This window comes from Sphaerodactylus townsendi, linkage group LG03 (genome assembly GCF_021028975.2).
Source record: "Sphaerodactylus townsendi isolate TG3544 linkage group LG03, MPM_Stown_v2.3, whole genome shotgun sequence".
Classification (NCBI taxonomy): Eukaryota; Metazoa; Chordata; class Lepidosauria; order Squamata; family Sphaerodactylidae; genus Sphaerodactylus; species Sphaerodactylus townsendi.
Genome location: NC_059427.1, coordinates 178,749,040 through 178,763,000, shown reverse-complemented (window position 1 = coordinate 178,763,000; position 13,961 = coordinate 178,749,040). Strand labels below are relative to the sequence as shown.

The 13,961-nt window shown below is 41.7% G+C and overlaps 1 protein-coding gene across 4 annotated transcripts in view; it reads right to left on the bottom strand.

Moving 5' to 3' along the window:
• The window catches only part of COL2A1 (collagen type II alpha 1 chain), a 139,841-nt gene that overhangs the window by 34,114 nt on the left and 91,766 nt on the right, over positions 1-13,961 (bottom strand). For all 4 annotated transcript variants that reach the window (XM_048488108.1, XM_048488110.1, XM_048488109.1 and 1 more), the window contains 5 exons: positions 13,573-13,626; positions 8,431-8,484; positions 6,302-6,355; positions 6,093-6,200; positions 4,497-4,550 (listed from right to left, as the gene is read on the bottom strand). In XM_048488108.1, coding sequence (XP_048344065.1) covers positions 4,497-4,550; positions 6,093-6,200; positions 6,302-6,355; positions 8,431-8,484; positions 13,573-13,626 — 324 coding nt within the window. The remainder of the gene's footprint in view (positions 1-4,496; positions 4,551-6,092; positions 6,201-6,301; positions 6,356-8,430; positions 8,485-13,572; positions 13,627-13,961) is intronic.

Sequence of the window (13,961 nt, the reverse complement as noted above, 5' to 3'; positions counted from 1 at the left end):
GCAAACCTTGCTTGTTCACGAGAAAAATCAATTCACAAAGGCAGCATCTATACATATTATATAGGATTTAGTATTAGTTACTGAGTTAGGTTTGTATTGTGTTACATTGTTTTTAGGTTATTGGCTAGTTAGTGGGGTTTGTATTGTGATTTTGTGATTGTATTGTGTGAAAGCACACTAGTCACAAGAAAGCCATCTTTTAAGGACTGATGTTCCTAAATTTAACATATTGGTCTTCCTTTAAAAGAGGGATAAGATGCAGGAATAGTATTATGTTGTGGTGCTATGCCTTGCTGTTATTTCATGCTTATTACTATATGATTGCTGAGGTCATGCTGTTATCTTATTATATTATGTGTATGATGTAGTTATATTTTATGCTATGCTAATATGTTTTTGCTATTTGTTACTCCGTTAAGAAATGTTAATATTGTTGATATGCTGTGTGTAGTGATGTTTGATGATTGATAAGCTGGGGCTATGGTTTTGGGGTGCTTGCTGCCGTTCCTATTTATTTATTGTTCATATTTGACTCTGTTATTCTGTTTTGTTGGTTGTTAGCCGCTCTGAGCCCTATGAGGGAGAGCGGAGTACAAGTCCAATAAATGAAATGAATAAATGAAATGATAATATCCTGAAACTACAGCAGTCATTTGCAAACAGACTGACTTGTCCATACAGTCAAACCCAGCAGGGGTTTCAGGCGGTGTGGGAAGGGGGAAAAACAGAGAAACCTCTGGCCACCTGAAAAATCCCATAGGGAAGACTGACTTTTCAATTTCAATAAGCCTTTATTGGCATACAGAACATAAAATATAAATACAGTTAAAATTATTAGATAAAACTTCACATGGATCATAAGTTCAGCTCGCAAACCTCAGCCAGAAACTTTGCCACTGCGAGACAACAGTCAAGGTCATTGCAGTTTAAGAGCATATTTACTTTATCAAGCTCTGTCAGGGTTTTCATAGAGTCAATGATTGGTACTAATAAGCTGGATCTTGGTTTCTGGTAAAGTGGGCAGTGGAGGAGAATTTGCGCAATGGAATCCAACTGCCCTGGGCTGCAGGGGCAAAGCCTCTTATCGTTTGGTAGACCCTTGAGTCTTCCTCTACGGAGCGGGGATGGCATAATATTAAACCTAGCCAGCATGTAGGCTCTCCTATATATAGGGTTGGTAAGCGCTGCAATATAGTAGGCTGGGTTTCCCTGCACAAATGGAACTGCCACGTTCATTGGCGAGCAGGATTTGTTGGCCAAACTCTGCAGTTGTTGATAGTCCATTGCTAGTAGCCGCTCTTTGATGAGGGCAAATGTCTCAGTACTGGTTAGCATGTTCAGAGAGTCACTATCATAGCCCAATTCCGCAATCTTTGTTATAACTGGAAGACTGACTTATGCCATGCTTTTTGGTGGCTTAAGTCAGGTGCTGATGCAGGGAGCGTTCCTGGGCTGAAAAGGTGTTGGGAGCTGATTAAAATCGGCTCCATCTCCAGGAATACCTCCAGAACACTCCCCACAACACCAGTGCAGGCAGTTGCACTGCAGGCCCACTGCAGCTTCTGAGTTTGGTCTAACTCTGGCATCTGAGCCATTTTGCGCAGCACAGCACAGGACAGCAGGCATGGACATTGGCCACTTCCAATGTAGTTTCAGCCCTTTCCCCCATTGGATTGCAGTTACCCTGTGATCCTATCTCCTTCCTAAAGGTATAAGGAACTTAAAACTGAGTGAGTCTAGCGTTGGCGACATTAGCTAGCAGTGGCTTGATGTTTCAGGCACAGCCCACCTACCCAAGAGCCTCTCGCTGGTGATGCCTCCAATTTATTTATTTATTTATTCGATTTTAGAACCGCCCACCCCCGAAGGGCTCTGGGCGGTGTACAACAGGCCAGGATCATCAATACAACACAAGCCTTTATTGGCATATAAAACGGGACAAAGTTTTAAAACAAAACAAGGTTAAGAAATACAGTTAAAATTGCTAAAATTACTAATTTCCAGTATAAAATTTGCAACAGTTTCACAAAAGAGTACATCAGAGCTGTTCAGGAGATTGGGTATCTTATAACACTCATGCCACTGAGAACATTGCAAGAAAATGGAATTCATGTATTTCATGCGTATTCTTATTGTATTTAGGGCATAGAAACAAAGAATGGTCAAGTGTTTCAACCGTAGTCCTATCACATGAACAAACTCTTTTAGAACGTTCCATATTCTTAAATCTTCCCTCCAGCAGAGCTGATGGCAGCACATTACATCTTGCAGTAGCCAAGGCTCTCCTCTGGGTGGGATGTAATCCAACGAGACAAAGATATAAGCTGCCATAATTCCACTTTCGCATGGGATTAATAATGTAGTTGGAGAACAGACATGTCTTGGCAGTACGAGTCAAATTATGAAAATCAAGATCCAAGAGCCTATTCTTAACTAGTCTGAAGGCTTCCACCTTTGTGAGCATAAGGAGTGGTTCCAGGGGGAAACCAATAGCTTCAACCTTGCTGCAAAGATCAAAGTATACCATTCTGAAATAAAGTGATCTGATAACAGAGAGGGAATATAGCTATTGGATCGCACTAGAAAATGTATATGCAGCCAATATTCCAATATTTCTTAACACTAACAAGACAAAGGAGCTCATAGTGGACTATAGAAGGAATAGCTCAGAAATTCAGCCCTTGACTATAAATGGAGATCAAGTGGAGCGGGTGGCTAGTTTTAAATTTCTGGGCGTTATGATTAAAGAGGATTTGACCTGGGAATTACAGACTGCGGTGGTTAAGAAAGCAACAAAGAACTTTATTACTCTCGGGGCTTTGGGAAGCAACGCTGGATGGAAAGCTGGAATATACTTTTACGCTGTTAGCATAGAGTGTCTAACCTACTGCATCATTGTATGGTTCTGGTTGCACAGTGGCGAATGAAAGCTCAAGGGTGATCACCACTGCACAAGGATTATCGGCTGCCTACCACTCCTTGGAAGAAGGCTAATGCCAGAGCTAAATAAAGCTCAAATATTCCCCAGGGACCCGTCTCATCAACACTCTCTTTTTTAAACACTACCATCTGACAGGCGATACGGGGAGCCCCTCAGAACTAGGACAAAAGAGGCTTGGGAGACAGCTTCTACTCTAGAGCTGTGGCTATGCTAAACTCGCTTCGCCTGTACTAGTGTATTTGGGGCTGTGTAGGGATGGGTGGAGGATGATGATGTATGAGTCTGAAATTGTGTGCATCGAGGAATGCTGCTGTTCAATTTGGTTGATGGCGTTACTCGACGGCAACAAATGCTTGTATGCTTATGCTTATTTTATGTGCCCTTATCCGTACAAAGGTTTCTAGAGTTTGTTTGGCCCATCTCAATGTACAGCAGCATGAAAGTTTACATCTAGGGAGCCCCATTAGTTTCCGAAGGAATTTGGAATGTAATAAATTAAATGATTTATTTATTGCCGAAATCCAAATGGGGGAACCGTACAGTAGCAAGGAGCCAATCCTAGCCTCAAAAACCTTCAAAGCCGCAGGGATCATCAATACACACAATAAATAAGTTAAGTTAAAATCAATTTACAGACTCTATAAAAAACATAGCAGCATTACAAAAGTAGTACAATAAAAGTACAACCATAGTGCAATAAGGGTGGTGCCCGATCCCAAGGCCAGGAGGGGACAGCAGTGCTAATTAGGTGTTATATCAGGTGTGCCAATGATGGAATAGCACACAACACAGGGGCATCCTGGAGGGGGAATAGCACACAACACAGGGGCATCTTGGAGCAGCCGGCCTCACCAAAGGTCCGGTTGATCCCATGACTTTATACGTTTCAAACATGGGCTCATTAAGCTTCCAACTTCCTGCCACACTGACGAGGTAGGGTGTCTATAATAGGGTCTAAAACTTTTTTTTATTTCCTGGGTCCCACATTAACAGTTTCAAACATTGCCAGCCCAAAGAGGTTGGAAAGGGGCAAAATTCACAGGCAGCATCTGCCAGTTTCAAGGATGAGGTGGTGGAAAGAAGAGAAGAAGAGTTTGGATTGATATCTCACTTTTCTCTCCTATAAGGAGACTCAAAGTGGCTAACAAGCTCCTTTCCCTTCCTCTCCCCACAACAGACACCTCCAGATTAGAATCCACTTGCTCTTAACCACTACTACACCATGCTGGCAGGCAGATATTCCCCAACAATCATTTGCAAAGATCAGCGGCTACTGATTCAAGCCAGCTCATCCTTGACTGCTGCTTTCCAAGGTGCTGAACAAGACGTCTTGCGCAGCTGGTGTTCCGAGCTATTCTGGACAACTTAACTGCATGGTATTTTAAAATATATCCCGTTATCATAAAGGAGGGAAGACACAATGGCTTCATAGTCCTTCCTGGCAGACCTCCCTGCCCCACTTTTGGTGTTTAGCATTACCCATTTTTCTTATGCTTGTAAGGAAAATAAATAATAAGAAATAATTTGGAGCAAAAATTATTCTCAAAACACTTACTGGAGGTCCCTGTGCTCCACGTGCTCCTTTTGGACCATTTACACCAGTTGGACCCTAGGGACGAACAAAACAAAACCAGGGTTGCATGCAGATAAGCTTATCCGTGACCTTCCATCAGTGATCTGTGTAACACTGATTTCAGTGAAGCAACTTGCTTTCCTCTGGCTTCATAGTCCTTCTTGGCATTCCACAACTGGTGTCTAGAATCTCCCGTTCTTCTTACACGATGCTAACCTGATTGGTATGCACACACACACACACACACACACACACACACACACACACACACACACACAAGCACACAGAGCACACACACAAAGCACACAAAACTGCAAATTCTGCCTTCCAGAGACTTTCTTCATAAGGAGCAAGATCTTCACTGCTTGGTATAGAACACCAAAACAACTAGCACACGATAAAAGGACTTAGTACTAAATGCTGGCACTGTGGAGACCAAGAGGCATATTATAGCCATATGTGGATAGAATGTGCAGAAGTAAACAATTTTTGGACAATTGTACTGTTATATATCAAGAAACTGGTGAAGATAAATATTGATTTAAATAATGACTTAATTTTCATGGGTGTAATGGAAGACAGAAGGGTGGATAAACAATATAGATATATGTATAAAATAATGATTAAAGCAGCACATGCAACAATAGCCTTGGGCTGGAAAGAAAAGAAAAAATGGACACTTCTTGAGAAATGGATTGCAGAATATATCTAGGGAGACAAAGTGACACTTGATATTTTCGATACATTAACTCCAAAAAGCTCATAAGATGTGGCAAGATAAACAAGAGATGGAAATTTTGAGAGAATATGGATGAAAGAAGCTCGAGTCAATGAAGAAATATGGGAGAAGAGGCTACAGAGAATGAACTTACTGCTGTTTGTGTGACAAAACTATGAAGAAGTAATGGGGGAGGGAGAAAAGGGGGGGGAAAGTATTGTTTGAAAATGTATGAAGAAGGAAATTATTATAAACTGTAAAATTCAAATGATACAATAAAAAAATTATTAAAAAAAAGATTTTCACTGCTGAGATGCTTTGCAAATCTTGCAGTAAAGCTGCTCTTGGATATTTCATTTCCCTTCTAGAGCTGCCTCAAGAAAGCATGTGGACTTGCACATTACTGCATGTCTCGCTGGGAAATGAGTCCTGTTGGAGGACACTCTCATTTCCCAAAGTGGCCAACCAACACTTCTAGGAAGCCACCAAGTGAGGACCCCCCACCCCCATTATTTCTTCCTAGCATTTGTTATTCAGGGGTATACTGGCTGTGAACAGGGAGGTTCTATTTAATATAATGGGTAATCGTTCCCAGTAGATGTTCTCTCTGTGAATCTGTCAAATCCCAGTTGACTAACGAACAGGGTGGAAAACCCTTAATTTGGTGTAAATCAACAGATACCAACTTATTACTCTACTCTTGTAAACTTTAGGGTCCAACCCAGATGCTACGTTCTCCCTACAGTGCCCTGCCAGGGTTTCAAAGAGGCAGGATTTCTCTCCAGCATCTCAAATAGCTCCACCCATGTTCTTGCTTCTTGCTGGCTGCCAGCCGAGAATCAGGAGCCAGACCGACCAACCTGTGGGCCAGGAGCGCCAGAAGGTCCTTGTGGGCCTGGGGTCCCAGCATCTCCCTTCTGCCCTGATTCGCCTTGTTCGCCTTTAGCACCAGGCTGGCCATCAGCACCCTACACAGAGGAGGGAAAGTGAAAGAGTAAGACAGGCACCCAAGGGGTACACCATAACAGAAATGGGATAGAAGAGGCAGGAAACATCAGATGGTACTCACAGGAGGACCAGCAAACCCAGCAGGGCCGGGAGCACCTGGTTCGCCACGGTCGCCCTGAAACAAAAACCATGGTTATTTACAAAAAGGGCCAAAGAGACAAAAAAGAGACAGCTATTCTTCTGAGTGCCCTATCCTAGGAGTGACACCTTCTGTGTTTAATGGGGCCATTCTGTTCTCCAGATGCCAACCCAAGGGCCAGACTATCTGAGTTGCTCAGGTCCACAATAAAGACAGTCAGGTATACCATGAAGATTACCTGGCAACAGAAGCTTCTTCTTTACTGGCATGAAGTCCCAGATTTGAGGTAGGGGCTATGGAATGCATGTACTTCCCAAGAGACTGGCCAGTGAGTCCTCAGCTACCTTATCCTGAATCAGACCATTGGACCAGTATTGCCTACTCACAATGGCAGTGGCTTCCTAGGTTCTCAGGAACAGGTCTTTCATTATCGCCTACTGCTTGGTCCTTTTGACTGAAGATGCCAGGGATTGAGCCTGGGACCTTCAGATGGTCAAGCAGACCCTCTACTGCCAAACCACAGCACCTTTCCAGTCAGTGGTGGGATCCAACCAGTTCACATCACTTCGGCAGAACCTGGTTGTTAAAATGGTGCTTGTAAACAGCCAGTTGTTAAATTATTTGAATCCCACCACTGTTTCCAGCCCTTTCTCCAGAAAATGTATACGATGGCATTACGATAAAACATGCATGAAACACTTGGACAGATTTATGGGCTTGGACAGATTTATGGAGGAGAAGTCGATCTATGGCTACCAATCTTGATCCTCCTTGATCTGAGATTGCAAATGCCTTAGCAGACCAGTTGCTCGGGAGCAACAGCCGCAGAAGGCCATTGCTTTCACATCCTGCATGTGAGCTCCCAAAGGCACCTGGTGGGCCACTGCGAGTAGCAGAGAGCTGGACTAGATGGGCTTTGGTCTGATCCAGCTGGCTTGTTCTTATGTTCTTATGTTCTTAACACGTACTGCTTCTTTGCCTCAGAGGTAAAACTGTGAGCAGGATTTTCAAAATCCAAACTTCACTTAAAATTTCGTAGGTTCACCAGGGAGGGTGGCGGGCCGATGCTTCAGGAGTGTAATTTCGCCCATCAGGCTGCCAGCTATCCATTCCTAACATATGACAAAAGTCCCATTCCTCTACACTGCTGGAGCATGGGAGGGCCACGGGGGAGGAGGCGGGGTCTGTCTGTTCTGCACTCAGGATAAGGTCCAACTCTTCTAGTCCTGGGACTAGCCTCTGCTGGGCACTTGGCAATAACGAAAGATCAAAGCGTCAGTGACACCAATTTATGAAGCATTTCAAATAAGACTGCAATCCTAAACTAAGTCCAATTGATCTGTGTCTCAATTTGCTAGCTCTGGGCAAAGCAAGAATGGCCCTTGAGATGATCCCAAAAGAACTAGAGCAGCATACATCTCTCATTCAATATGAAACAATCCCAGGAGAGCATATGAAATTTTTTTGGCCATCAAGTCACAGCTGACTTATGGCGACCCCTAGTGGGGTTTTCAAGGGCAGAGACATTCAGAGGTGGTTTGCCATTGCCTGCCTCCATGTCATTACCCTAGGATTCCTTGGAGGTCTTCCATTCAAATAATTGCCAGGGTCAACCCTGCTTTACTCCTGAGATCCAATAGGTTCAGACTAGCCTGGATTATCTAAGACGTGGCATGATTGCATTATTAATGAGAAGAAGAGAAGGAGAGTCTGGATTTATATCCCTCCTTTCTCTCCTGTAAAGAGACTCAAGGGGGTTTACAATCTCCTTTCCCTTCCCCTCCCCCACAACAAACAACCTGTGAGGTGGGCTGAGAGAGCTCAGAAGAACTGTGACCAGCCCAGCTGGCGTGTGTGGGAGTGCATGAACTAATCTGATTCCCCAGATAAGCCTCCACAGCTCAAGTGGCAGAGCAGGGAATGAAACCCGGTCCTCCAGATTAGAGTGCATCTGCTCTTAACCACTACGCCACTGCTGCTCACAATCCTCATATGCAGTAGGACCTCCAGGAGTCCCCTGCTAAGATCCTCCAGGATAATATCAGCCAGCGTGGATTTCCTCCCCCTCCAACATCATTCTCCAGGAGAATTTATAATCACATCACACTTACAGGGGCACCGCGAGCACCTGCAGCACCGGACAGGCCAGGAGGGCCAGATTCACCCTGAAAAGGAAAGGAGAAAAGATAAAGAAGTGAATATAAGAGGTAGGGGATTTGGTGCCAGTACACAGTCTTCTGAGAATGAGAGTATTCTATTAGTGCAGGATAAGAGGAAGATTTAAAATGTAAGGCATTGGTGAGAAACCTTCTCCCCACCAACAGTGGGAGGAAAATTGGATTCTACAATGGTTTGGGGCACTGGTCTTGTCCATGTTAAAATCAGACAACAAATGGATAGCTAAAGGCTGAGGTCTAAGACATCTTGTCTAATATTACAGCCGGTTGGCTTAATTAATTTATAATAAACTAGCATGTTCCTGAAGAAGATGGATGATTGAAAACGCAAATACGCAATTGCGTTTGAATTGAATTATTGAACTATTCATATCACCATTAATCGAGGCTTGCATTGCCACAGCGGAGCAGCTTGTAAACAGTGACGCTTCAATCTCGCAGCAGCTGAGCAGCACTCGAACTCTTTGGCAAGATTTTGCTGGCACCGCATTTTGTTATGGACTTTTGCGGTTTGCTTTTGCTTTTGATATATAGCACTGAATAAGGAATCTAACTTATGAACTATACCTCTTTACATTTAGGATTTGTGATGCATTGTACATTATTATGTAAAATTATACCAAAAGTTTAAGAACTTATGTCAATAAGATACATTTGAGTTTTTGAAACAATAGTAGACTATTCAATTGATTATTATTGTTGACGTTTTCACTACCAGCCAGCCGGTGTGCTGCGCTTTTTCCTGGGTTAATTAATGACACAAGAACGCCATAAAAACAAATCACAGGTTAAAAACACACAGATTACTGAACAGTCCCCACCAAACAAGCTTCAGGCCCCTTCTGCACAGCAAATGTGTAACGGGTTGCAGTCGGGATAAAGTAACCCGTTTTCCTGTTTTTGCAATCACATGCATCCATGTAGGCAGCAATCAGAGCCCACAGAAACAATCCAGGTTGCTGTTGCGCCTTCGCAAGGAGACGTGCCTCTTTTTAAAAAATTTACTTCCCACCGATGCATAGCTACGCAGGCATGCACAAATGAACCCCTACAGCCATGCTGGTGTCTCACGATATGATTATCTGCACTTGCATAGCTGTGCAGATGTAAGCCATGAAATTAAAAAAAGGAAAACAGAGGCGAATAAAGCTCCTCCTGCCCAGCCGTTCGCTTGCGAGCGACTGCAACTCAGGGTTTTTTAAATGACTCACTAGTAGTGCAATTCTAAAAAAACCTGGTTTGGGGAAAATAACATGGGGCACTCATCTTAAGGGTGGGATCTGTGCGAATGTTAGGTCTTTGACCTCCTCTGTTTTGAGTTTTGGTATAGTCCCAAGCCACAAGGTTTGGTGGGAAGGAGTGTGTCTGATCCGCTCCCAGCAGAATTATTTTGATGGGGTTTTTTTAGTTGAGTTTTCTTGGTGTCATCTGGGGTACTGTTGGGGGCCCCTTCTCCAAGGGTCTTGGTGGATATTTCCAGTAGGGTGCTTGCCCACAGTTTGGCTTTCAGTGTTGTCGTCTGAATTATTGTCGGTAGTTTCCCCACCCCTAGCCCCATCCATGGTAGTAGGAATGGAAGCAGGTGTAAGGGTCCAGGAGAACTGGCTTAATATACCTGGAGCTGGAGCCAAGACCCAAAATCAACCAATACCCCAAACACCGACTAAACAAACAGGGCGCCGGAGGAAGAAGAAAAAACTAAAAACCACCTTCAATGGGGATCCTAAAAAACTCCCATACTTCCTAGTCCATATGAAATCCTACGTACAAATAATAAAAAATAAATTCAAAACCAACATCAAACAAATTTACAAGTTTGGAGCACTACTGGAAGGGGAAGCCACCACCTGGCTGGTGGGACTTAAAAAACACACCCTAAAATCACAAGACTTCGACCAATTCATACTATCTCCAAGACAGCAAATCAAAAACCCATCCCTGGAAGACAAGGCGCAAGCACAACTACAACAACTGCACCAAATACCTCAATCAATAACCAACTATACAAACGAATGTCAACAACTAACCGACAAAACCCACAAGTGACCCAAACAAATCTTCATTCACATATTCAAAGACAACCTAAACCCCAATATACTACACCAGACACTGGTAGCGGGGGGCTCAAGACACCCTAATAAAATAAATCTACTTGGTGGGAGACACAAAAATATCTTTAAAAAAATACAACCCTCCTGTCAATGAACTACAACCCTCCCTCAATCTATACCTCCAAAAAACAAAACCCCAAAACACAAATCATTAAACTTTATACTAACTACCAAAACCTCAACACACTCTCAATATACAACAAATACCCCTCACCTCTAATCAAAGACCTACTAAAAAAAATCTAACCCAAAACCAAATCTTCACCAAACTAAACTTACAAAAAGCATACTACCAAATCAAAATCACAAAAAACAAAACAATCACATTCAACAACCATTATAATCAATTTAAGTACCTAATTATACCATTTAAATTAAACTCCAAAATATTCATAAACTTAATAAACAAAATCATACACAACTTATCGTTTTTTTAAAAATTATCTTAATAATATATACAAAAACCATAAAAAACAAATAAAACTAATCCAAAAATATTAAAATAACTTATATCCAACCAATTATATATTAAATTATCCAAATATAAATTCCCCAGAAATAAATCTCACACAAAAAGCTATAAACCCCAACAAAATACAAAACATAATAAAATAAAAAACCCAAAAACAATTAAAATCATTCCTAAAATTTACTGTTACAAAAATTTCATAACAAAATTTACAAAAATCACCCTTCCCTTAACTAATCTACTTAAAACAAAAAACCCAAAACAATAAACCAAAAACCAAATTACTACAAAACAAAACTTACCTATCAACTTTTAACAAATTAAAAACAACTTTCACTTCCAAACCCATCCTTCACCGCACAAATCCAAACAAACCCTTAATTATTCACATAAATACCTCAAATGGAACAATAAAAACCACACTCCTCCAACCGGAGGAGGACAAAAAACTATACCCCTGCACTTATTTTTTCCAAAAAATTCACAAAATCAAAAACTAAACTATTAAAAACACTATTAAAAACACTAACCACCTTAAAACACTAATAAAAAAACGCCATTCAAAATCTAAACTCACAAAAACCTTACAACTCTAAACCCCCTAACAAATTAAATACCAAACAATTACAATGAACCAACTTCTTTTCAAAATTTAATTTCACCCTTCATTTTGCCCCCAAAAAACTTTCTAACAAACACTCTCCCACCTACCCCACATCCCAAATTACCAAAAACCCACCCACCCCACCATTTTCACTCCAACCCAAAACCACCTAACTTCCTATCCCAAATGACAATACCCCAAATGACAATAATAACATATATTAGACTATTTACATATATTTTATAACATTATTAACTTATAGTTTTAATTGATTACATAAAATTAAAAATACATTTCAATCACCTAAATGTAATCCCCCTGACAGAGAAGTCCCCCCCCCAATGGGTTTTTTACTATCCGACACCCGTGTTTATTGGCCGATGCGGAAGGGGTCTCAGTCCAGATATTCTCGGTTTTAATTTTTTTTTATTTCATAAAAAAAATATATAATATAATATGAGTAATATAGGTAGGAAACAAACAAAATCACTCCTTATCTAAATAGGGGGGTCTACAATGCGGGGATAGAAAAAAAAGAAGGAAATAACATTGTTATACAAATTAGAAAAAGAGAACAGATCTCTATTCCGTACTTCATTACTTAACGTTTAATTATCACCACTACCCCTCCTGTGTTCTGCCCTATCTAGTACTCTCAAAAGGAGGTCATTATGTTTGATTATAATTAAAAACATCTTTCTATAGGGCAATAATAACTCCTCCTACCCATTTCTTGTGTCCCTGTACTAACCCCCCCCCCCACTTTCCCGCCCTGACTTCCCCTCCAGATTAATCAGTATGAAATATCTTCTATTAACCCAAATTCTTATTGGTAAGTTTATTCTTACTCTTACTCTACTCAATCCAGATATTCTAATAGAAATTACTTGAATTCCCCTTCCTAAACAGCCGCAAAGCATACCAATAAATTGGAGGGAAAAAAATCAGTATGACAAGGAAATTGCTACAGTTCCAAGCCCAATGGCTTCTCTTCCCAAATGTGTTCCTACCACCACTCTGAATTCAGACAATAAACATGGCTACTCAGCTCACCTAGGGGAGCCACCCCTTGCTCATTAAGGCTGAGCTACATCTGCATCATTTTGCATGACGAGTACTCTGGTGCTCACAGATTACATTCCTCATTGCTATCTCATCTAGACAACCTCATGTCACTTCACAGTATGATCAGACAATACCATGAGTTTATCTTTTTACAGCTTGATCGTGTTGGATCTTGGGGTAGGCCAAGAACAGACAGGGGACACAATGTTTAAGTGGATGCAAGTGAAATCAAAAGGAACAGATAACTCAAACAATTGAGCCAAGCAGCATGCTCCATAAGGAGGTACCAGCCTCTCAAACTAATCTATATCTTTAGGCTTCACCTGCCAAATCTGAATACTCTGGATTCCCTTAGTTCATGCCAAGCAACTGCTACGTACACAGATGCTCTTTGTTTCATTATGTTGTAATAAATTCCTTTTCTACCATGCTACCATTTCCCACAATTTCCAGTAAAGAGGCACTTTTGCCATATCTATACTACAAGTGCATATTGGTTTCACAGAAGCTGCACTGATCACACCTTCCCCCAAAGACTGCTGGAAATTGCAGTTTGGTAAGGAAGCAGGACACTGTATATTATAGAGTCCCTATCCCCCACCCCCATCAAAAAACTACAGTTCCCACAGTTGTCTGAGGAAAGAAATGGTTTGTCAAGCAAGTTTAAATCTGCAATAGATATAGGCTCAGACCACTCCTATAACAGAAGAAGCAGAACAGACTACTGCTGGGGTAGAGAGTGACGAAGCAGAACTCACGGGACTTCAGTGCCTTTCCCCTTCACCCCATCTAGTCAAGTACAACCAAGCTCTAACAGGTTCTCTTACCTTCTCACCATTGGGACCAGAAGGGCCAGGAGGACCAATGGGACCAGTCAAACCCTGGCAAAAGGAAGACAAGGATTAGATGTGCCATCTAGATACACCATAGTTTCCATCCACTCTGCATACTGCTCTGCTTTTCATCCTATTATAGCACCTTACTGTTTGCTACATATTCTGTCATTTTACTTTCCACGGAGATCGTTTCAGGAGGGTAGCTGTGTTGGTCTACAGTAGAAGAGTAAGATATGAGTCAAATGGTCCCTTATCAGACCAATGAGATTTTGAGGGTATAAACTTTTGAGAGTCAAAACTCTCGAAAGCTCCCTACCAGATTATATTCCATTCAGATCCCAAACATTCATTAATTTATCTCTAAATGGCGGATTCCGCAT